The 23,408-nt window shown below is 41.8% G+C and overlaps 1 protein-coding gene across 7 annotated transcripts in view; it reads left to right on the top strand.

Annotated features, from left to right (window-relative positions):
- LOC139277317 (solute carrier family 45 member 4-like) overlaps nucleotides 1–23,408 on the top strand; it is a 98,425-nt gene that overhangs the window by 52,239 nt on the left and 22,778 nt on the right. For 5 of the 7 annotated variants that reach the window (XM_070895640.1, XM_070895631.1, XM_070895658.1 and 2 more), the window contains exons 2-3: nucleotides 1,271–1,849; nucleotides 21,492–21,680. In XM_070895640.1, coding sequence (XP_070751741.1) covers nucleotides 1,615–1,849; nucleotides 21,492–21,680 — 424 coding nt within the window. In that variant the 5' untranslated portion in view covers nucleotides 1,271–1,614. Of the gene's footprint in view, nucleotides 1–1,270; nucleotides 1,850–18,187; nucleotides 18,294–21,491; nucleotides 21,681–23,408 lie in introns of those variants that run through there. The other 2 variants (XM_070895678.1, XM_070895687.1) reach the window with 2 other exon arrangements.

The following is a 23,408-nucleotide window of genomic DNA, read 5'->3' on the forward strand; positions in this document are numbered from 1 at the left end:
TTCAAAAAGGAGTTAGATGAAGTCCTTCCTACTAGGGGGATCAAGGGGTATGGCGAGAAAGCAGGAATGGGGTACTGAAGTTGCATGTTCAGCCAAGAACTCATTGAATGGCGGTGCAGGCTAGAAGGGCCGAATGGCCTACTCCACCTATTTTCTATGTTTCTATAGTCCATGTCTCTGAGCCATACAGGAGGGTGGGTATTACTACAGCCCTGTAGACCATGAGCTCGGTGGCAGATTTGAGGGCCTGGTCTTGGAACACTCTCTTCCTCAGACGGCCAAAGGCCGCACTGGAGGCGGTGTTGGATCTCATCATCAATGTCTGCTCTTAAGATGCTCCCGAGGTATGGGAAATGGTCCACGTTGTCCAGGGCCGCGCCATGGATCTTGATGACTGGGGGGCAGTGCTGCGCAGCGAGGACAGGCTGGTGGAGGACCTTTTTGTCTTATGGATGTTTAGTGTAAGGCCCATGCTTTCGTACGCCTCAGTAAATACGTCGCCTATGTCCTGGAGTTCAGCCTCTTTGTGCAGATAGTTGAGCACAAAATAAGCAATTGTGATAAATAAAAGGAAAATATTATAAGTTAGCTAAGCTAAAGGAATACTAGACAACAGAGCCCGTCTCTGGGTCCTGAGCGAGATCAGGAAGGAAATTGCAAAAAACAGAAATTGTATTTCAGGGTTCTATTGAGTTGGTTGTGTGCCAGAAGATTGGGTAGTGACCAATTTTAGTACCCATTTTTAAAAATGAGATAGCTACTCTGGATAATTACAAGCCAGTTAACTTGATGACTGTTGGTAAGGAAAATTTTCGAAACTGAATGAAATTACCACATAACTAGACAGAAGTAGCCAGCACAAATTGGAGACAATTGTGCTTGACAGCGGGGTAAAATGCAGTGTATGTGGACTTTAGGAAAGCCTTTGATAAGACAACATGTGGATGATTCTTAGAAGAATTAGGGGCAGGATAATATACCGGAATTAAAATTGGTTAGAAGGGGGGATAAAAGAGCGAGCGAGTTGGGCGGGCAGTTATGGTGGCTAGTAGTGGTGTCCCACTGAGTTCAGTTTAGGGGCCACGTCTGTTCGCAGTGTACATTAATTATCTGGATATAGGCCTCGGAGTGGTGTTGCAGACGTTGGAAAAATAGGAAGTATAGTTTATTATGTGACTGGCGGCTGGTGACTTTTTAGACATGGGCTGAATGGCCTCTTTCTGTACTGTATCATTGAGATTCATTTTTTTCTTCCCATTTTGTGTTGCAGAACAAACGCTCGATGGGGAGTCAAGGAGGATCACCTCTTTGTGTCGCCTTCCCATCTCTACACTGCAAAGAAAAAACCTCTTCTATAATGAAACTAGTATTAACTGAATGGCAATTAATATGGATTTTTAATAGACAATAAACAAGCCATAATCCAAAGTTTCTACCAAATAGCTTTCTTTTGGTGCATGGTTTTTTGAATACATTTGAAGGAAATTGTGGAAGAAAAGTACTAAACCTACAACTGGAACAGAAAACCAGAGGAAAAGACTTAATTTAAGCTCTTTCTCCCCACCCCCCCCCCACCACCCCCCCAAAAAAGCGCATATTCTATATATATTTTTAATGGCAGCAATGGCTCCACAGAATGATGAGACAGAATCTATGCAAGCACAAGAATTAACCACAAAATTGAGAAAGAAGAAAGAAGACAAGGAGAATGGTGATGAAACAGTTAGTGAGGGGTCCATCGATCGCATTCCTGTCAAATTATGGGTGATGCACGGTGCAGTGATGTTTGGCAGGGAGTTCTGTTATGCTATGGAAACTGCCTTGGTAACACCAGTATTGTTGCAGATAGGTGAGTGCTAAGAATCTAAGTAAGATTATAAAATGCCTCTGTAAATAAGAACATAAGAAATAGGAACAGGAGTAGGCCGTACAGCCCCTCGAGCCTGCTCCGCCATTCAATAAGTTCATGGCTGATCTGATCATGGACTCAGCTCCACCTCCCTGCCCACTCCCCTTATCGTTTAATAAACTGTTTATTTCTGTCTTAAATCCCAAAAAGGGATAAATGTCTTTCTATAATTCAGCAAATTGGCTATATGGACCTAAAATATTGGGTTGAGGCTGGTGTGTTATTTATAACATGCATTAGCTATTTCTCCACACTGACTATTTTATACTTATGTAATAGGACAACTGATTAAATAATATTGCAGTAAATATCTGCAGCCTTACTACAGCAAATGAGCATACCACATTTTAGAAACTAATTTTGGATAATAAAATTTATCAAGAAAATTCCCAAGAACTTGCAGGTGATATTCTGTATTGCTCTTATCTACCGATTTAATGTCACTTATGCCTCCAGGATTTTAGGATGGCATCTGGACATGCTAGCCAGTCTAATACCATTATTGAGAAAATCACAACTGTACTTATCTCCTTTGCACATATTTTTATTTCTAAATAGAAATTTGATTTACAGTTTCTGATTACCCAATTCTTTGTAGAAATGGGGGGAAAAAAGTTCAAACACCAAGCAAAGAAACTCAGTTTTGCTTGCTTATTAGCTTGTTTACCTAAAATATCTTCAATATAGTAATTGCTAACTTGCAGTCAATGATTATATATTGGTCTTCATCATTATTAATGTGTGTATTAGGATTTTGATCTTTGTTCCATAATGTAACCCACAATAAATTGATGGGTAATTATGATCTGAATGTTACCGAAGCTTAATGTTTATATTAAGTGCCCTTGAAAGAATTGGCATGGCTGTGAGCAGTTCTAATATTGTGTTTTTATTAGCAACAATCTTTCAAGTGTAATTTAAATAAATGGAGAAGCAGCTGGGTTCACCCAAATAGCCGAATCACAATTGCTGCCTTTGTGACGTTGCTAAAGAGGATCGTGTGATGAATACAGTAGAGAAGTTCCCTTAACGACTAACCCAGTAATGCTGCAAAAATGTACCATCTTGAATTTGGAATGATAGTTAAGAGCTCTGACCATTAACTAATATCTTTAGATAACAGAAGATTATATTGCCACCTTGTAATTCAGATATCCATTATTGTGTGTGTGAAATATTCTGGGTGGAAAAATGCAGGGGTGAATTCACTTGCAAGAATTAATGATTCTGGCTAAATGATTGATTTTTTTTTTTGTCTGCTTGCTTTTGCTTTCGTTGACATCCTCCCTGCATTTTTCTTCAAGATAGTTGCTGACTCCTCTTGTTCAACCCACAGTGCATGTGATCACAGTCAGCTATGACCAAGATATTTAACTGAAGTTGTCTTTACATTGAATTAGTTAGTTCTGTAACTGTGCTGACAAGTAAATCAGTGACTTGACAGTTACTTTTAAAATAAAAGCACATGCTGCGCCTCAAATAGTGATCTTTTGGCTCTTTGACCACTCCTGATTTGTGTCAATATTTGGTAAATTGGTATTTCAAAAATGTATTTAGACATTTTGCACGTTTTTTAAAAAAAAACCTGGATTAACTTTGCTTTCTCCCACTTAAGTAATGTACCATCTATTTACTTATTTACAAGAGATCTATTAAGCTGTTTCAAGCAAAACATTTCAAAACTGCACATGCCAAAATAAATAGGCTTGTTCAGAACTTTCTCATGTCTGAATGTGTTTTGGGTGTATGTAGACCTACAAAATGTAGTCTTAAAGCTGTTGATTTTCAGCTGAGATGTGAGAAATGCATAAAACCACCTCCTGGACCACTTCAGCCTTGTCCTGGGAAAAAGTAGAGGATCTAGTTCCTAGTATTGTTCAGTGTGACTGCACTGACGTGTTTAAGGAAGTAGAATTGCCCTGACCTATCGCATTTCAACAATAGAAAAGGGTTGAACAATGCTGGAAAGCTTTTTTTCCTTCTATCCTGGTAAATGTTAAGTAAAATAGAGAGATGGCAGAAATATGAAATAATTATTTCACTTCAGTGTTTACCAGGAAGATAGAACAGGTGAACATGACATTGGATGATGAGATTAGTAATGAGTGCATTTAAAATAAAAAGGATATATTAAATAAACTAATCAAACTGAAAGAGGATAAAATCCCTAGTTCGGATAGATTGCATCTATGCATTTTAAAATAATCTAAGGAAGAGATAGCCGAGGCATTACTACATATATTTAATTTGTTAGAAAAAGGTGTAGTGCCAGAGGACTGGTGCATACGTAATGTAATACCTATATTTTAAGAAGGGGAATAGAACATGTCCATGGAATTATAGACCAGTCAGCTTAACATCGCTAGAAGGAAAAATGGAATCCCTACTGAAGGGGAAAGTAGAAGAACATCTAGAAACCAAAAATATAATGATGACTAGTCAGCATGGATTTCAAAAGGGAAAGTCTTGCTTGACCAACCTTATTGAATTTTTTGAAGAGGTAACAGAGTAGACAATGGTAATGCAGTAGATGTAATGTGTCTAGATTTTCAAAAGGCCTTCAATAAGGTACCCCATAATAGACTGAACAAGGTCAGAGAATGCGGAGTCGTGGACAAGTAGCAGAATGGATAGCTAGCTGGCTTCAAAACAGAAAGTAGAGAGTAGGAGTAAAGGGTAGCTACTCACAGTGGCAGAAGGTGCTTTTGTGGTGTCCCACAATCAACATCATCGGCAATCCCTCGGAATCGAGGATGACTTGCTTCCACTCTTAAAATGAGTTCTTAGGTGGCTGAACAGTCCAATACGAGAGCCACAATCCCTGCTGCATGTGGGACAGAGTCGCTGAGGGTAAGGGAGGGTGGGACAGATTTTCCGCACGCTCTTACCGCTGCCTGCGCTTGATTTCTGCATGCTTTCGCCGATGAGTCGAGGTGCTCAGCGCCTTCCCCGGTGCACTTCCTCCACTTAGAGCGGTGTTTGGCCAGGGACTCCCAGGTATTGGAGGGGATGTTGCACTTTATCAGGGAGGCTTTGAAGGTGTCCTTGTAACGTTTCCTCTGCCCACCTTTGACTCGTTTGCCGTGAAGGAGTTCCGAGTAGAGCGCTTGCTTTGGGAGTCTCGTGTCTGGCATGCGAACTAATGTGACCTGCCCAGCGGAGCTGATCAAGTGTGATCAGTGCTTCAATTCTGGGGATGTTGGCCTGGTCGAGGACGCTAATGTTGGTGCGTCTGTCCTCCCAGGGGATTTGTAGGATCTTGCGGAGACATCGTTTGATGGTATTTCTCCAGCGACTTGGTGTCTACTGTACATGGTCCATGTCTCTGAGCCACACGGGAGGGTGGGTATTACAGCCTTGTAGACCATGAGCTTCTTGGCAGATTTGAGGGCCTGGTCTTGGAACACACTTCCTCAGGTGGCCGAAGGCTGCACTGGCGCACTGGAGGCGGTGTTAAATCTCCATCAATGTCTACTCTTAAGAGGCTCCAGAGGTATGGGAATTGGTCCACGTTGTCCAGGGCTGCGCCGTGGACCTTGATGACTGAGGGGGGCAGTGCTGCACGGTGAGGACAGGCTGGTGGAGGACCTTTGTCTTTCAGATGTTTAGCATAAGGCCCATGCTTTTGTTCACCTCAATAAATACGTCGACTATGTCCTGGCGTTCAGTCTCTGTGTGCGCCGATGTAGGTGTCTTACAAGGAGCAGTGTTGGGACCACTGCTGTTCATAATTTGCATTAACGATTTAGACTTTGGAATCAAAAATACTTTCTAAAGTTGCAGATGATACCAAATTTGGGGGGGTGGGGGTGGCAGAGATTGTCAATACTGAGGAGGACTGCAACAAATTAAAGGAGAACATTAATAAACTTGCAGAATGGGTATATAATTGGTAAATGAAATTCAACATTGATGCGTATTATATTTTGGTAGGAAGAATAGGGAGGTCAGTTATTGGAGGGGGCGAGTATAGGTAGGGTAGAGGAACAAAGGGATCTCTGAGTACAAATCACTAAAAGCTGCGACACAGGTTGGCAAGGCCATAAAAATGCACTAGGGTTTATTTCTGGAGGTATAGAATTTAAAAGTAGGGAAGTTAAGCTAAACCTGTATCAAGCCTTGGTTAGCCCATACTTGGAGTACTGCGTACTGTTCTGGTCGCCATATTATAAAAAGGATATAGTGGCACTGGAGAGGGTGCCGTGAAGATTTACAAGGATGATACCAGAAATGTGAGTGTATACATATTCGGAAAGGATGAACAGGCTGATTCTCTCCTCTCGAGGCTGAGGGGTGATCTAACAGGTCTTTAAAATTATGAACGGTTTTGATAGTGGATACAGAGAATGTTGCCACTTGTAGGTAAGAGCATAACTAGAGGCCATCAATACAAAAGTCACCAAGAAATCCAATAGGGAATTCAGAAGAAACTTGAATGTGGAACTTGCTACCACTGCGTGCTGAATAGATGCAGTTAAGGGGCGGCTAGACAGGAATATGAGGGAGAAGGGAATAGAGAGTTATGCTAATAGATTTAGATGAGGAAAGGTGGGAGGAGACTCGAGTGGAGCATAAACGTCAGCATGGACTGGTTGGGCTGAATAGCCTTTTTCTTGTGCTGTATATCCTATGTAATCTTATACGATTACATTAAATAATGCAGGTAATATTACCTCATTATAATTTAGCTGACCGTTTAACTATAGTCATATAACATTGTAATCTTTAGATACCAGATAAATATTAGCCATGTCCATTTCTGTATTATAAGTATGAAATCATTCATCCTACTTTTTGATCATTTGTGCAGCAAGGCTGACTGACGATGCAGGTATTTGATGTGTCCTCACATGCTGATTCTGAATCTGTGCAGTCCTGATTGCAGACAATGTAACTAGGTAAAGATTGTTGAATCTTAGCAGTAGTGACTACACCAGAAGTGTCATCTTCTCAGAAGGACCCAAATTAAAATTGCATGATGTCAAATTCTATACTCATAACCTACAATGCTCTGTTAATGTTTGCTGCTATTTTGAGAAATATTTGGCTAAATCTATTCTTGACAATTGTCATGTTTTTAACCTGCATAATTATGGTGAAACTGCATTAAGATTGGGATTTAAGTTTTGCATGGCCTTCAGCTTAAAACCATTCGGTGAAATGCTTCTGCTGATGCACCCTTTTTGAATCTAGTAAACTGGGCGTGTTGGTAGCACGTCAATAATATTGGAAAGGATTTTTTTACTTTGGGATTTTCAGGATTTTATTGAGTTAAGACCGTTTTCTGTACAAAGCAATGAAAGGTGGAAAACTATGGACCAGATTTTACTGAAATACATACATACATACATACACACACACATACGTTATTTATGTGCAAATCGGCAGCAACTTCCGGTTACTGCACGTGCAGTTAAACATGGAAACCTAGAAGTTGCTTTCAGAGATGCCCTCTTTCAAAAGCTTCCCAAAAATGATATTTCACTGTCTGACTCACCATTTAAATGCATTGAACGGCATGAAGTTACTGTACTTGCCTCATAAATACAGACTAAACTTGCCTCCAAAAAAATCAGAGCTTGGCCATTCCCGTTAAGTACCCTTTTAATGGCATGGTAAATCTTAATTACTGCCAAACAACCACCGTGGCACTGAAAATTAACATTTTTATGGAATTTCGTCCTCTGCTTTTAATTGTCACAGTGCTCTAAATCGCTCTCAATCCAATTTTTGCTTTCTGTACTTGATTCGACATTGAATTCACTATTCTAATTGATGCTTTTTGGTTCAGACTGTGCTGCTCATTAACAGTTCTTGAATCTGGTTAAGGAAACTCACCTAGGCAAGCAAAACAGGAGGCCATTAAATTCCCTACAGTACTTGCCTTCTGTAAGAGGTCATCTCTGTTACAGCCAGAAACAAATCCAGCTTTTGCGTGAAGGAATTCAGTGAGTCTGCATCCACCATATGAAATGTCAGATTGTTCCAGGGGTCTACTATTCTCTGAAAAGAACCAACTCCGGATGTCCTAAGGGGAGTGTTTGCTAGTGCTGTTGCGGAGGAGTTAAACTAATATGGCAGGGGGATGGGAACCAATGCAGGGAGACAGAGGGAAACAAAATGGAGACAAAAGCAAAAGACAGAAAGGAGATGAGTAAAAGTGGAGGGCAGAGAAACCCAAGGCAAAAAATAAAAAGGGCCACAGTACAGCAAAATTCTAAAGGGTCAAAGTGTAATAAAAAGGCAAGCATGAAAGCTCGGTGCCTCAATGCAAGGAGTATTCAGAACCCAGGAGAGGGCTCTGAGCTAGTTAGTGGGTGAGAACTCAGATGAACAGGACCCCAAGAAAGAATGCAAAAGGCAGGAGGCAACAGAGCAGAGTAGCACTGGGGTAAGTGTAAACCACAAGGTGACAGGAAGGGACAATATGTATGAATATAAAGGGGCTGCAGGAGGGGTCAAAACTAAAAATCACGGTTTAAAAACTAGTATTAAAACACTCTACCTAAACCTACGCAGCATTCGAAATAAAGTAAATGAGTTGACGGCACAAATCATTACAAATGGGTATGATTTGGTGGTCATTACAGAAACGTGGTTGCAGGGGGTCCAAGACTGGGAATTAAACATATAGGGGTATCTGACAATTCGGAAAGATAGGCAAGAAGGGAAAGGAGGTGGGGTAGCTCTGTTAATAAAGGATGATAGGGCAGTTGAGACGATATTGGCTCTAATGAACAAAATGTTGAATCATTGTGGGTGGAGATTAGAGATAGTAAGGGGAAAAAGTCACTGGTGGGCGTAGTTTATAGGCCCCCAAATAATAACTTCACGGTGGGGCAGGGAATAATGGAGGCATGTGAAAAAGGAATGGCAGTAATCGTGGGGGATTTTAACCTACATATCGATTGGTCAAATCAAATCGCACGGGGTAGCCTTGAGGAGGAATTCATAGAATGCATACGGGATTGTTTCTCAGAACAGTATGTTACAGAACCTACAAGGAAGCAAGCTATCTTAGATCTGGTCCTCTGTAATGAGACAGGAATAATAAACGATCTCCTAGTAAACGATCCTCTCAATGAGTGATCACAGTATGGTTGAATTTGTAATACAGATTGAGGGTGAGGAAGTAGTGTCTCACGAGCGTACTATGTTTAAAGGGGACTACAGTGGGATGAGGGCAGAGTTGGCTAAAGTAGACTGGAAACACAGACTAAACGGTGGCACAATTGAGGAACAGTGGAGGACTTTTAAGGAGCTCTTTCATAGTGCTCAACAAAAATATATTCCAGTGAAAAAGAATGGTGGTAAGAGAAGGGATAACCAAGGAAATAAGGGAGAGTATCAAATTAAAAACCAATGCGTATAAGGTGGCCAAGGTTAGTGGGGAAACGAGAAGATTGGGAACATTTTAAACAGCAAAGAATGACTAAGAAAGCAATTAAGAAAGGAAAGATAGATTACGAAAGTAAACTTGCGCAAAACATAAAAACAGATAGTAAAAGCTTTTACCGATTTATATAAAACGGAAAAGAGTGACTAAAGTAAATGTTGGTCCCTTAGAAGAGAAGGGGGATTTAATAATGGGAAATGTGGAAATGGCTGAGATCTTAAACAATTATTTTGCTTTGGTCTTCACAGTGGAAGACACAAAAACCATGCCAAAAATTGCTGGTCACGGGAATGTGGGAAGAGAGGACCTTGAGATAATCACTATCACTAGGGGGGGGTCGTGCTGGATAGGCGACAGGGACTCAAGGTAGACAAGTCCCCTGGTCCTGATGAAATGCATCCCAGGGTATTAAAAGAGATGGTGGAAGTTATAGCAGATGCATTCGTTATAATGTACCAAAATTCTCTCGACTCTGGGAAGGTACCAGCGGATTGGAAAGCAGCTAATGTAACACCTCTGTTTGTTTTTTTAAAAAAAAGGGGGCAGACAAAAGGCAGGTAACTATAGGCCGGTTAGTTTACCATCTGTGGTGGGGAAAATGCTTGAAGCTATCATTAAGGAAGAAATAGCGAGACATCTGGATAGAAATATTACAATCAAGCAGATGCAACATGGATTCATGAAGGGGAAATCATGTTTAACTAATTTACTGGAATTCTTTGAGGATATAACGAGCATGGTGGATAGAGGTGTACTGATGGATGTGGTGTATTTAGATTACCAAAAGGCATTCGATACGGTGCCACACAAAAGGTTACTGCAGAAGATAAAGGTACACGGAGTCAGGAAATGTATTAGCATGGATCAATAATTGGCTGGCAGAGAGTCGGGATAAATGGGTCCTTTTCGGGTTGGAAATCGGTGGTTAGTGGTGTGCCACAGGGATCGGTGCTGGGATCACAACTGTTTACAATATACATAGATGACCTGGAAGAGGGGACAGAGTGTAGTGTAACAAAATTTGCAGATGACACAAAGATTAGTGGGAAAGCAGGTTGTGTAGAGGACAGAGGCTGCAAAGAGATTTAGATAGGTTAAGCGAATGGGCTAAGGTTTGGCAGATGGAATACAACGTCGGAAAATGTGAGGTCATCCACCTTGGAGAAAAAAAAACAGTAAAAGGGAATATTATTTGAATGGGGAGAAATTACAACATGCTGCGGTGCAGAGGGATCTCGGGGTCCTTGTGCATGAATCCCAAAAAGTTAGTTTGCAGGTGCAGCAGGTAATCAGGAAGGCAAATGGAATGTTGGCCTTCATTGCGAGAGAGATGGAGTACAAAAGCAGGGAGATCCTGCTGCAACTGTATAGGGTATTGGTGAGGCCGCACCTGGAGTACTGTGTGCAGTTTTGGTCACCTTACTTAAGGAAGGATATACTAGCTTTGGAGGGGGTACAGAGACGATTCACTAGGCTGATTCCGGAGATGAGGGTTACCTTATGATAGATTGAGCAGACGGGGTCTTTACTCGTTGGAGTTCAGAAGGATGAGAGGTGATCTTATAGGAACATTTAAAATAATGAAAGGGATAGACGAGATCGAGGCAGAGAGGTTGTTTCCACTGGTAGGGGAGACTAGAACTAGGGGGCACAGTATCAAAATACGGGAGAGCCAATTTAAAACCGAGCTGAGAAGGAATTTCTTCTCCCAGAGGGTTGTGAATCTGTGGAATTCTCTGCCCAAGGAAGCAGTTGAGGCTAGCTCATTGAATGTATTCAAATCACAGATTGATTTTTAACCAATAAGGGAATTAAGGGTTACGGGGAGTGGACAGGTAAGTGGAGCTGAGTCCACGGCCAGATCAGCCATGATCTTGTTGAATGGCGGAGCAGGCTCGAGGGGCTAGATGGCCTAGTCCTGTTCCTAATTCTTATGTTATGTTTATGTTCTAACCTGGATCTAGCCTTGTACAACTTAAATTTGTGCCCCCGGTCCTGCCTAATCTCTTTAATTGAAATAAAATGTCAGCTGGAACACACTCTTCCCTTCATTTTCTTATAAACCTCAATCATATCTTCCCCCCCCCCTCCCTGCCGCCCAAAGTCTACGCTCCAAGGTAGAGTCCCAACTCTTTTAACCTATCTTGATAACTAAAATGCTTTAGACTTTGAATTAGTCTAGTGGTCCTCTTCTGCACCCTTTCCAGAACCCCTCTCACCCATCATGAGGAGACCAAAACTGGACACAGTATTCCAAGTGTGGCCTGACTAAGATCTTGTACAAGGACAAAACAGTATGCCTCATCTTGTACTCCATTGTCCTATAGATACACCCCAATGCCCTATTTGCTCCAGCTATCTCTACACGGTATTGCTCATGTACCTTTTAAGGATGTATGTGTGAGAATGCCCAAATCTCTTTCTATCACCACCATCTTTAATGCCTTTCCCTGGAGGATGTATGAATGTTGAGCATTTGCCCTGCCCACAAGCATAACTCTGCACTTATCTAAGTTATGCATAATATTCCAGTCTTCAGCCCAGGCTCCAAACACATTAAGATCTGCCTGAATCAGACAAGCCTCTTCTACAGTTCTAGCACTTGCACAAACCTTGGTATCGTCTGCAGATTGTGCTGCCAACCCCTGAATCCAGATCATTAATAAAAATTGTAAAAAGCAACAGTCTCAACACTGATCCCTGCGGGCCACCACTGGTGACTGGTTTCTAACCGATCCAAATCCATCTATAACTACTCTTTGCTTGCGTCCTGCCAGCCAGTGCTGAATCCAGCTCAATATATTTCCACTAATACCAGAGGCTCCGATCTTATATAGAAGCCTCTTATGTGGTACCTTGTCAAAAGCTTTTTGGAAATCGTAAGTAGACAATGTCTACTGGGCTTCCCTCATCTACCAACTTTGTAATTTTTTCAAAAAATACAATTAGATTTGTGAGACATTACTTTTTTTAAATGAAGCCATGTTGGGTGTCCCTAATGTCCCTTCCTAGCCCAAGTATTCATATATTGCATCCCTTATGATTCTTTCAAGCATCTTCCCTATTACTAATAAATTGATGGGCCTATAGTTATCCAGGTCTGCCTTGTCACCTTTTTTGAAAATGGGGACTACATTAGCCTCCTAATCTGTAGGAACTATTCCAGAGTGCAGTGAGCTATTAAAAATACCTAGTGTTGTTAATGTGCTTGCTTATGCATTTATACAGTTTCATTCATTAACCAAAGGTTTCCTGAGCTTATAATTATATAAGTTAGGTATAGTTTTGTAATTTTACAGAATTTTCATTTGGTCAAAACTTCATGCAAAACAGCCTACCCAAGATCTCTCATTCCCAGAAGACTTTGTTTGCCAGTGATTGCTGTTAAGCATTTTATCAAGTGCCTCAGATCGAAGTCTATGGGCAGAACCCACACAATGCCATTCAGTGTTGTATCGTTTAAAAGTGTGAAGCCTGTGCTTTGAAAGAATGTATGCAATCTCCTGCCAATAAAGATTTTGAATCTCAATTCCAGGTTTAAAGATCAAGTTCTTACTCATGTATATCAAACCAGGAAGAAAATGTATGCAGCAGTACTATGGCATTCCAAGAAAAGTGCACTAGATGAGCAGTATTGGGTATTACATGGTTGGGGAAAAGATAAAAGGGTCCTTGGGCTTCATTCAATATTTGTCGTACTAATCACCAGCTCGCTCGACCGTAGGGTGCAATAATTAGTCTGCTACTGTGCAGCACCAATTTTTAGTATGTTACTAGAGTGCAGAAGCGTTTAGGACTGAGAGTCACCCTTATACAACACAGGTTTTGATCCCAGTCAATACCCGCACAAATGCAAATCAGAAGAGACTTCTAAAAGACTTTCATAGAACTTCCAGTTGTTTTGGCTGCAGAGAGCCTCTCTCTGCACATGGCTGACTTTACTAAAATATCGGTGTGACTCATTTCCAGCTATGACACTTATCCCTGGGTCACCAGTCCTGACCATATTGGCTGGTGTTACAGGCTGATTCATCCATGGCCAGTGAACTAAAGGAGGAGTATCCTTTGTGAGGGAGAGGGAGGAAAGGATTATGCACAGGAAATTGGGGTCATGGTTAATGACCAATTTAATGTGAATTTCCTTTTACAGTGCAATGACTAGGTTGCATTTTCACTAGAAATTCAGATGCTAGAACTTTGTGGCTGGTAACTTTCATTCACAGACTTGATGTAGGACAGACATTCCCTAACTCCTCCTCCCATAGTATATAGTCACTAAAATTAGAATGGAAAATACTGGAAACCGTTGGAATGTTGAGCAGAATATATGAAGAGAACTGATAAGTTAGATGGTCCACACCTGAAATATTTACCTAGACTTTCCTGCAACAGTGAAATCAGTGACTTGCACATAATTTGGCCGTCAGTCGTCGATCTCAGTTAATATCTTCATAATGTTCCTGCATTTCTAATTCGAATCGCTGCAGCGAGCATGGCAATTAATCGGAAGCGACATGGGCATTGTCTTCCAGTTTTCAGACACATACATTTGATCAGCTCACTAAGCTGGAAGTAATCCGAGTCTCTCAGCAGCCTCACCGTCTCCAGGAAGTGGTCAGGCAGGACTAACTGCTTGTCTCATCATTTGAACTCGTACCTGTAATTGAGTCCGTTGTGGTCTATAAAATAATGTCCACAGTTGTTCCTGGGGATCACTTTGATGTTCCTGGAAGATGGATTTGCCAGGAGAGAACCATTGATGCTGACCAGGGTGTGTGTTTGTTTAGTTCTCTCGTGATCTACTGAGTAAGAGTGAAGTTGCTATATGATTTAACAACTCCAAAAAGCAACGTTCAGCTAGGAATCAGGCTCTAGGAGCTAAGTGAAGCTCAGTCCAACACATCTCCTCGCTAAAGGGCCCTCCAGCACCATAATGTTTAAGTCTTGAGTGGCAGCAGCTTAAACTGGCATTAATCCAGAAAACCTCAATTGTCATTGATTTTAATGAGGCGCCATGGTATTAAGCTATTGTGTAACAGTAGGACAGTGGAAATATTCCTGGAAGAATGGCATAATTAATGGTGCAAGTCTCTTACACTCTCATTTCAACTTTTATGGCAGTTATGGGTCCCGACAGCATAGCAAGGTGCAAGTCCCTAGGAAAATCTGGGCTGTTACCTCATCTGTTCCCTTCACAGATGCTGACTGCTGACATCCTAAGTGTTTCCAGCATTTTCTGTTTTAATTTTCCAGCATCTTGTTTGTTTTGGCAAGGAATGAGAATTTGAATCTCTATTTAATGGTCTAACTGAAAAACTTACTTGCCTGCTTTGAGTCTTTCAGAAGAACTAATGCAATTCCAGAAGAGGACCTTGACTGAAACATGAACTATGCCTTCACTTGAATATGTTGGGTAATCTGTGTACAAATGGAAATGATTAATAAGTTGAGACTTTTCCAGAAAAGGGAACAAATTGGGAGAGGGAGAGAAAATTCAATTTGAAGCCATTTAAGTAAACAATAAGTTCAATGTAGTTAAATAATTCCTTCCAATTAATGCCCTCTGTTTCTGCCACTTTGTATATCACACTAGCAGGTGCATCCATCTGTTTCCTGTTCAAATTACTAACTTTATTCATGGCCAGTAGTACTGAACTATCCACCTGCCATTTATCTAGGGGCCAGCAGGAAAAGCAACTTTTCTTGTGGCCAAGGGAAATTATGTCATTGTTCTGACCAAGCTATGAGGGTGGACAGCCAGACTTCACTTCTGTAATGAGTAGGCTGTCGGACAGTCTGAGCTCGAGTCATTCTCTGTGAACTGGAGAAACACTAAGTTTTTTCCTGCATCATGGGATTTATACAAACATTGTTTTCAATCAGTGAATTGATGCTCAATACAGTCATTTATCCTGTGTATGGCATTGTGAGAAAGGCTATTTCAACTAATCCCACTGCTTTCCTGTTGTAGTAAAAGATTAGACTTTCCCTTTTGATTGCTCCATTTCCATCAAATTACTATGTACAATTACCTTGAAAAATTTCCAAAAAATGTTGGCTAGCTGCTGCTGCTTCAATATGTAGAACGTACTTGTATAACTCATTAAGCGCTCTGACTTTTATATTCACGTAAGTTCAGCTCGAGCTCCACAGAAATAAAAACATAGAAATTTACAGTGCAGATAAAAACCTAAAGGCCTAGGCAACCAAAAGGTTATCGTGAATCTTGTGCAATAACTCCAAGTATCCATCATTTTCTACCCCCCAGCTAGTTTCTTGTCCATTCCCAAGATTTAACTTAAATACCTATATCTTTGATATTGCCCAGTAGCCTTTCACGTGTAACTTATTTATTGAGTTTTCCACACTTGAGTTGTCACTTCAAAGAAGTCAGTGATCAGTTGAGCAGGATCTTCACATTCTGAATTAATGTTGACTGCAATTTAGTACTTGGTTATGCTACAGCTAATTGATTCCATTTTATACAAGAATTTTTCTGCAATTGCTGTCTATTTTTTCACTTTCTGAATAGAAACATCGCATCCTCTTTCCAATCTATGGATACAACCCCAGTGTCTCCTGACTCCTTCATATTTGCCAGTGCCTCTCATCTCCACCCTAGCACTTTGTGATAAATGCCATCTATCCCTGGGGATTTTTCTTTTGAGCCCTTTAGCCTCTCTGATGGCCATCTAATTTATATTGAAGTAATTTTTGCCTAGTCATCAATGTTTTGAAGAGGTTATGTTGCTCATCTTTTCTGGTGATTATTTGAAGGAAGTAGTCATTTAAAAAAAAAAAAAAAAAATTTAAACCTGGTTTTAATCCCCTTTCATGCTTGCAACTTTTATGGTCTTACCCTCTTTTTATTTCACACTTGATTTGTCAATCCATTTAGGATCATGCTAGTTTATTCTGATCTTGTAAAAGATAAAGAATTTTTTAACAAAGTAAAAGTCCATCTCGATCTATCTTGTGATTTAACAAGACTCGTTTGCCCATCATTTGAATTATAATCTGATCTGGAGCCTTTATGGACACTTCAAAAGAAATTTAGTGATGCTCAGTCTTGATTGGTTATAGAATTTATGTGGCTCTCTTGATGTAACCTATTTTTGGTTTTTTTAGTTATGAGGTATGGGAATATAAGAGTTTGTTATTTAATTGCATGTGATAAATTTGATTTTCTAAATTGCCGTTCGACAAGTAACTTTATCCCCACCGTCTTCACTTGAGTCGTTCTCAACTGCCTTCTCCCTGTGCCCGAGGAGCTCCTCTTGGAGTCGCAGTACGGGGCACAACGGACATAACTTTTGCAGTGCAACAGCTGCAGGAAAAATGTAGGAAACAGCACCAGCCCTTCTACATGGCCGCCTTTGACCTTACAAAGATCTTTGACACTGTCAAGGGGTAAGCCATTTAGGACCGAGATGAGGAGAAACTTCTTCACTCAGAGAATTGTGAACCTGTGGAATTCTCTACCACAAAGTTGTTGAGGCTAGTTTGTTAGATATATTCAAAAGGGAGTTGGATGTGACCCTTACGGCTAAAGGGATCAAGAAGTATGGAGAGAAAGCAGGAATGGGGTACTGAAGTTGCATGATCAGCCATGATATTGAATGGTGGTGCAGGCCCGAATGTCCTACTCCTGCACCTATTTTCTTTTCTATGTTGCTATGTCAACCGTGAGAGTCTATGGAGCGTCGTCCTCTGTTTCAGATGCCCCCAAAAGTTCATCACCATCCTTCGCCTGCTCCACGATAACCTGCAGGCCGTCATCCTTACTAACGGATCCATCACTGACCCAATCCACGTCCTGACCGGGGTCAAGCAGGGCTGCGTCATCGCCCCAACACTCAATCTTCCTCGCTGCCATGCTGCACCTCAGTCGACAAGTTCCCCGCTGGAGTGGAACTAAGCTACAGAACCAGCGGGAACCTGTTCAACCTTCGCCGTCTCCAGGCCAGGTCCAAAACCACCCCAATCTCTCTCGTGAGCTGCAGTACACGGACGACGCTAGAGTCTGCGCACATAGAGGCTGAACTCCAGGACAGAGTCGACATATTTACTGAGGCATACAAAAGCATAGGCCTTACGCTAAATATCATAAGAGAAAGGTCCTCCACCAACCTGTCCTTGCCGCACAGTACTGCCCCCCCAGTCATCAAGATCCACAGCATGGCCCTGGACAACGTGGACCACTTCTCTTGGGAGCCTCCCCTCAACAAGAGTAGGCATTGACGACGAGATCCAACACCACCTCCCATGCGCCAGTGCCGCCTGAGGAAAAGAGTATTTGAAGACCAGGCCCTCAAAACTGCCATCAAGCTCATGGTCTACAGGGCTGTAGTAATACCTGCCCTCCTGTATGGCTCAAACGTGGACCATGTACAGTAGACACTAAGTTGCTGGAGAAATACCACCAACGATGTCTCCAAGATCCTACAAATCCCCTGGGAGGACAGACGCACCAACGTTGGCATCCTCGTCCAGGCCAACATCCCCAGCATTGAAGCACTGACCACACTTGATCAGCTCCGCTGGGCAGGCCACAAAGTTTGCGTGCCAGACACGAGACTCCCAAAGCAAGTGCTCTACTCTGAACTCCTTCACGGCAAACGAGCCAAAGGAAGGCAGCAGAAATGTTTCAAGGACACCCTCAAAGCCTCCCTGATAAAGTGCAACATCCCCACTGACACCTGGGAGTCGCTGGCCAAAGTCCGCCCTAAGTGGAGGAAGTGCACATCGAGTCTCGTCGTTGAGAGCATGCACAAATCAAGCGAAGGCAGCGGAAAGTGCGTGCGGCAAACCAGTCCCACCCATCCCTTCCCTCAAACTGTTTGTCCCACCTGTGACAGAGACTGTGGTTTTCCTTTTTGGACTGTACAGCCACCTAAGAACTCATGCTAAGAGTGGAAGCAAGTCTTCCTCGATTCCGAGAGACTGCCTATGATGATGATGATATCCCCACCAAAAAAACGGCTCACAGTAAGATGTAGCTTAACTAATCAAACAGTAAATAAATGAGCGCAGTATTATCAAATTTTAATTGTCAAGTTTTTAAAAAAAAGGAAATATTAAGAGGACAACTAAAGCGGGAATGCTAAAATAGGCATTAGGAAAAAGGATCATAGATAATTGCTGTAATAAGGCTTTATCAGTTAGGTTGATGCAAAATTTGCAACAGTTAGTAATTCAGAGCAGTAAATTGTGGGCCAATTTAAGTTGGGTGTCAGCTGTGGCTCAGTTGGCAGCACGCTTGCCTCAGAGTCAGAAGGTTAAGGGTTCAAGTCCCACTCCAGGGATTTGAGCGCACACAAAACTAGGTCGACACTCCCAGTGTGCACTCAACATTAAAACATAAGAAATAGGAGCAGAAGTAGGCCATACGGCCCCTCAAGCCTGCTCCGCCATTTAATACGATCATGGCTGAACCAATCAGGAACTCGGATCCACTTCCCTGCCCGCTCCCCATAACTCCTTAATCCCTTATCGATTAAGAAACTGTCTATCTCTCAAATTTATTCAATGTGCCAGCTTCCACAGCTCACTCAGGCAGCAAATTCCACAGATTTACAACCCTCCGAGTAGAAATTCCTTCTCATTTCAGTTTTAAATGGGCGACCCCTTATTCTAAGATTATGCCCCCTAGATCTAGTCGTCTCTATCAGTGGAAACATCCTTTATGCATCTACCTTGTCAAGCCCCCTCATAATCTTACAAGTTTCGATAAGATCGCCTCTCATTCTTCTGAATTCCAATGAGAGAGGCCCAACCTACTCAACCTTTCCTCATAAGTCAACCACCTCATCCCCAGAATCAACCTCGTGATCCTTCACTGAACTGCCTCCAAAGCAAGTATATCCTTTCTTAAATATTTAACACAGTATTCCAGGTGTGGCCTTACCAATACCTTTTTATATAACTAGCAAGACTTCCCTGCTTTTATACTCCGTCCCCTTTGCAATAAAGGCCAAGATTCCATTAGCCTTCCTGATCACTTGCTGTACCTGCATGCTAACCTTTTGTGTTTCATGCACAAGTACCCCCAGATCCTGCTGTACTGCAGCACTTTGCAATCTTTCTCCATTTAAATAATAACTTGCTCTTTGATTTTTTTTTCTGTCAACGTGCATGACCTCACACTTTCCAACATTATACTCCATCTGCCAAATTTTTGCCCACTCACCTGTCCTTTTGCAGATTTTTTGTGCCTCCCATCTTTGTATCGTCAGCAAACTTGGCTATGTTACACTCTGTCCCTTCCTCCAATCGTTATAGATTGTAAATAGTTGGGGTCCCAGCACTAATCCCTGTAGCACCCCACTGATTGCCAACCCGCGAATGAATCATTTATCCCTACTCTGTTTTCTGTTCGTTAGCCAATCCTCTATCCATGCTAATATATTGCCCCAACCCTGTGAACTTTTATCTTTGCAGTAACCTTTATGTGGCACCTTGTTAAATGCCTTCTAGAAGTCCAAATACATCACATTCACTGGTTTCCCCTTTATCCACCTTGTTCGTTACATCCTCAAAGAATTCTAGCAAATTTGTCACGTGATTTCCCCTTCGTAAATCCATGCAGACTCTGCCTGATTGAATTTTGCTTTTCCAAATGTCCTGCTACTGCTTCTTTAATAATGGACTCCAACATCTTCCCAACCACAGATGCTAAGCTAACTGGTCTATAGTTTCCTGCTTTTTGTCTGCCTCATATTTTAAATAGGGGCATTACATTTGTAGTTTTTCAATCTGCTGGGACCTCTCCAGAATCCAGGGAATTTTAGTAAATTACAACTAATGCGTCCACTATCCCTGCCGCTACTTCTCAAGACCCTAGGATGCAAGCCATCAGGTCCAGGGGATTTATCTGCCTTTAGTCCCATTATCTTACTGAGTACCACCTCCTTAGTGATTGTGATTAAATTCCTCCCCCCCCACCCTACCCCCCCATAGCCCCTTGACTATCCACTGTTGGGATCTTGTTCATGTCCTCTACCGTAAAGACTGATACAAAATATTTGTTCAGAGTTTCTGCCATCTCCATGTTCCCCATCACTAATTCCACGGTCTCATCCTCCAAGGGAGCAACATTTACTTTAGCCACTCTTTTTTACTTTTTATATACATCTGTAGAAACTCTTGCTATCTGTTATATTTTGTGCTGGTTTACTTTCATAGTCTGTCTACCCTTAATCACATTTTTAGTTATTCTTTGCTGACTTTTAAAAGCTTCCCAATCTTCTGTCCTCCCACTAGTTTTGGCCACTTTGTATGCCCTTGTTTTTAATTGGATACCGTCCTTTATTTCTTTAGTTCGCCACAGATGGCTATCTTTTCTTTTACACCCTTTTCTCCTCACTGGAATATATTTTTCTTGAGTTGTGAAATATCTCAAATGTACACCACTGTTCATCAATCGTCCTACACTTTAATCTATTTTCCCAGTCCACTTTAGCCAACTCTGCCCTCATACCTTCATCATCTCCTTTTTATTTAAGCTTAGTACGCTGGTTTGAGATCCAACTTTCTCACCCTCCATCTGAATTTGAAATTTAGCCATGCTATGATCACTCATTCCAAGGGGATCCTTTACTCGGAGATTGTTTATTAATCCTGTCTCATTACACAGGACCAGATCCAAGATAGCCTGCCCCCTGGTTGGTTCCGTTATATACTGCTCAAGGAACCTGTCCCTTATGCACTTTATGAACTCTTCCTCAAGGCTACATGAGCAATTTGATTTGTCCAATCAATATGGACATAAAAAGCGGTCTGAAAAATTGAGCAGGCTGTTACCAACGGTGCAGATTACCCCACCAGTACTGTTCTGATTGAGGGACTCCAACCCAAGTATCAAACCTTCTCCCCATCTCCTCTCCCTCCCGCCCACCATCCGCATCAGACGCATCCATCTTGTATTGTCAGCACTCTTGTCATAAAGTGGGAGCTGAAGTTGGCAGACAATCATGAAGGCTGTACTTTAATCAAATCTTGTTATCTTGCACTTATTTAGAGCACTGTACATATAACTTTAGTATGTGTAATCTTAAATTGTAATTGGATTGTGTGCAATAAAACTCCTCTCTCTCTCTCTCTCTCTCTCTCTCTCTCTCTCTCTCTCAATAGCTTGCTTCTGCTTAGAAGATATCTTTATCTGAAGATTCACATTTGTTCTTGCAGGTCTTCCAGAACAGTACTACAGCCTCACCTGGTTCCTCAGCCCAATCCTAGGATTGATCTTCACTCCCCTGATAGGTTCTGCAAGTGACCGCTGCACCTTGACCTGGGGCCGCCGGCGGCCTTTTATCCTGGCTCTTTGTATTGGAGTTCTCTTTGGGGTTGCACTATTTTTAAATGGCTCCCTCATAGGTAAATATGGAACTGTTGCACTTATTTCAGTAGTTACAGTGCAAGTAATATTTTGTATTCACAGCCTTGTAAATAATTTGAAAGTAAATTGGCCTAATTATAATTCCAAAAATTTGGAATGTCAACTTCATTGATTAGAAGCCTCTGAAGTAGTCGAACACTCACTTTACACTTGAAACCTGTGTTTTTGTAGCATATATGAAGCTGAGAGAATATCTTCTGTGAATCCCACAAGTAGCTGTATGGATTAATAGATAACAAATATTGACGTGCAAAATCTCAATTGTGCGCTTGAGAAGCTCTAGCTGAGGATAAGGGGCAGGCCGTTTAGGACTGAGATGAGGAGAAACTTCTTCCCTCAGAGTTGTTAACCTGTGGAATTCCCTGCCGCAGAGAGTTGTTGATGCCAGTTCATTGGATATATTCAAGAGGGAGTTAGATATGACCCTTACGGCTAAAGGGATCAAGGGATATGGAGAGAAAGTAAGAAAGGGGTACTGAGGGAATGATCAGCCATGATATTGAATGGTGGTGCAGGCTCGAAGGGCCGAATGGCCTACTCCACATATTTTCTATATTTCTAGCCTTTCCAGGCACCTTCAAATAGTTACAAGATAATGGGAGCTATAAACCCACTTTAAATACCACAACTGAACAGCCTCTGGTTCCCAATCTGCACAATTCGATTTGATCTAACAAACATTTAAATACTGTGGTCTGGGCTTTGAGATAATTGGGTCAGGTTTGGGAAACTAGGAAATGGTCCAAGATAGTGATGGCAGCCCTTCAGATAATGGCGAGGGTGTACTAAGGTTGTGCGAGGACAGAGAAGTCGAGAGAGAGGGAGGGGGGAATATTGGAATTAATTGTGTCGGTTAAAATCCAAGGATAAGTTGCCACTTGGTGTATAGACTCCAGGGAGACATCTCGGCAAGGAAATCTGAGTCTTGGGATAGTAGTAAACAGCGACTTGAAAGAAAAAGTACATTTTCCATCATTCTGAAAGCAAATTGTTTCTCCGTTGGACCACTAGGCCTAGAAAACTTGCAGACTAGGCAGTTAAGTGACAAATGAACTTTAACATTGATAAATATGAGGTAATGCACTTTGGTAGGATAGAATTATAAGTGGAGTAACCTTGATTGAGAACTAACCTGAATTTTCTCTCCTCAGGAATCTTACTGAGAGACAAACAAGCGCTTTCAGTGCTTTTTTTCAGCTGTGGCTCAATGGGTAGAGCACATGCCTCTGAATCAGCAGGTCGTGGGTTCAAGTCCCACTCCAGGGACTTGAGTACATAAATCCAGGCTGACATGCCAGTGCAGTGGTGAGGGAGTGTTGCATTGTCGGAGGTGCCGTCTTTCAGATGAGACATTAAACAGAGGTCCTATCTGCGCTCTCAAGTGGACATAAAAGATCCCATGACACTATTTCGAAGAGCAGGGGAGTTATCCCCAGTGTCCTGACCAACATTTATCCCTCAATCAATGTAACAAACAAAACATTATCTGGTCATTATCACATTGCTGTTTATGGGAGTTTGCTTGTTGTCAAATTGGCTGCTGCGTTTCCTACATCACACCAGTGACTACACTCCAAAAGTACTTCATTAACTGTAAAGCACTTTGAGACATCCGGTGGTTGTGAAAGCACTAGAAATCCAAGCCTTTTTTCCCCCTCCGTTCCTCCACTTGTAATGAAGACACTATCTTTTCCCTTGACTTTCCC

Source organism: Pristiophorus japonicus, chromosome 1 (assembly GCF_044704955.1).
Source record: "Pristiophorus japonicus isolate sPriJap1 chromosome 1, sPriJap1.hap1, whole genome shotgun sequence".
In the NCBI taxonomy this organism is placed as follows: Eukaryota; Metazoa; Chordata; class Chondrichthyes; family Pristiophoridae; genus Pristiophorus; species Pristiophorus japonicus.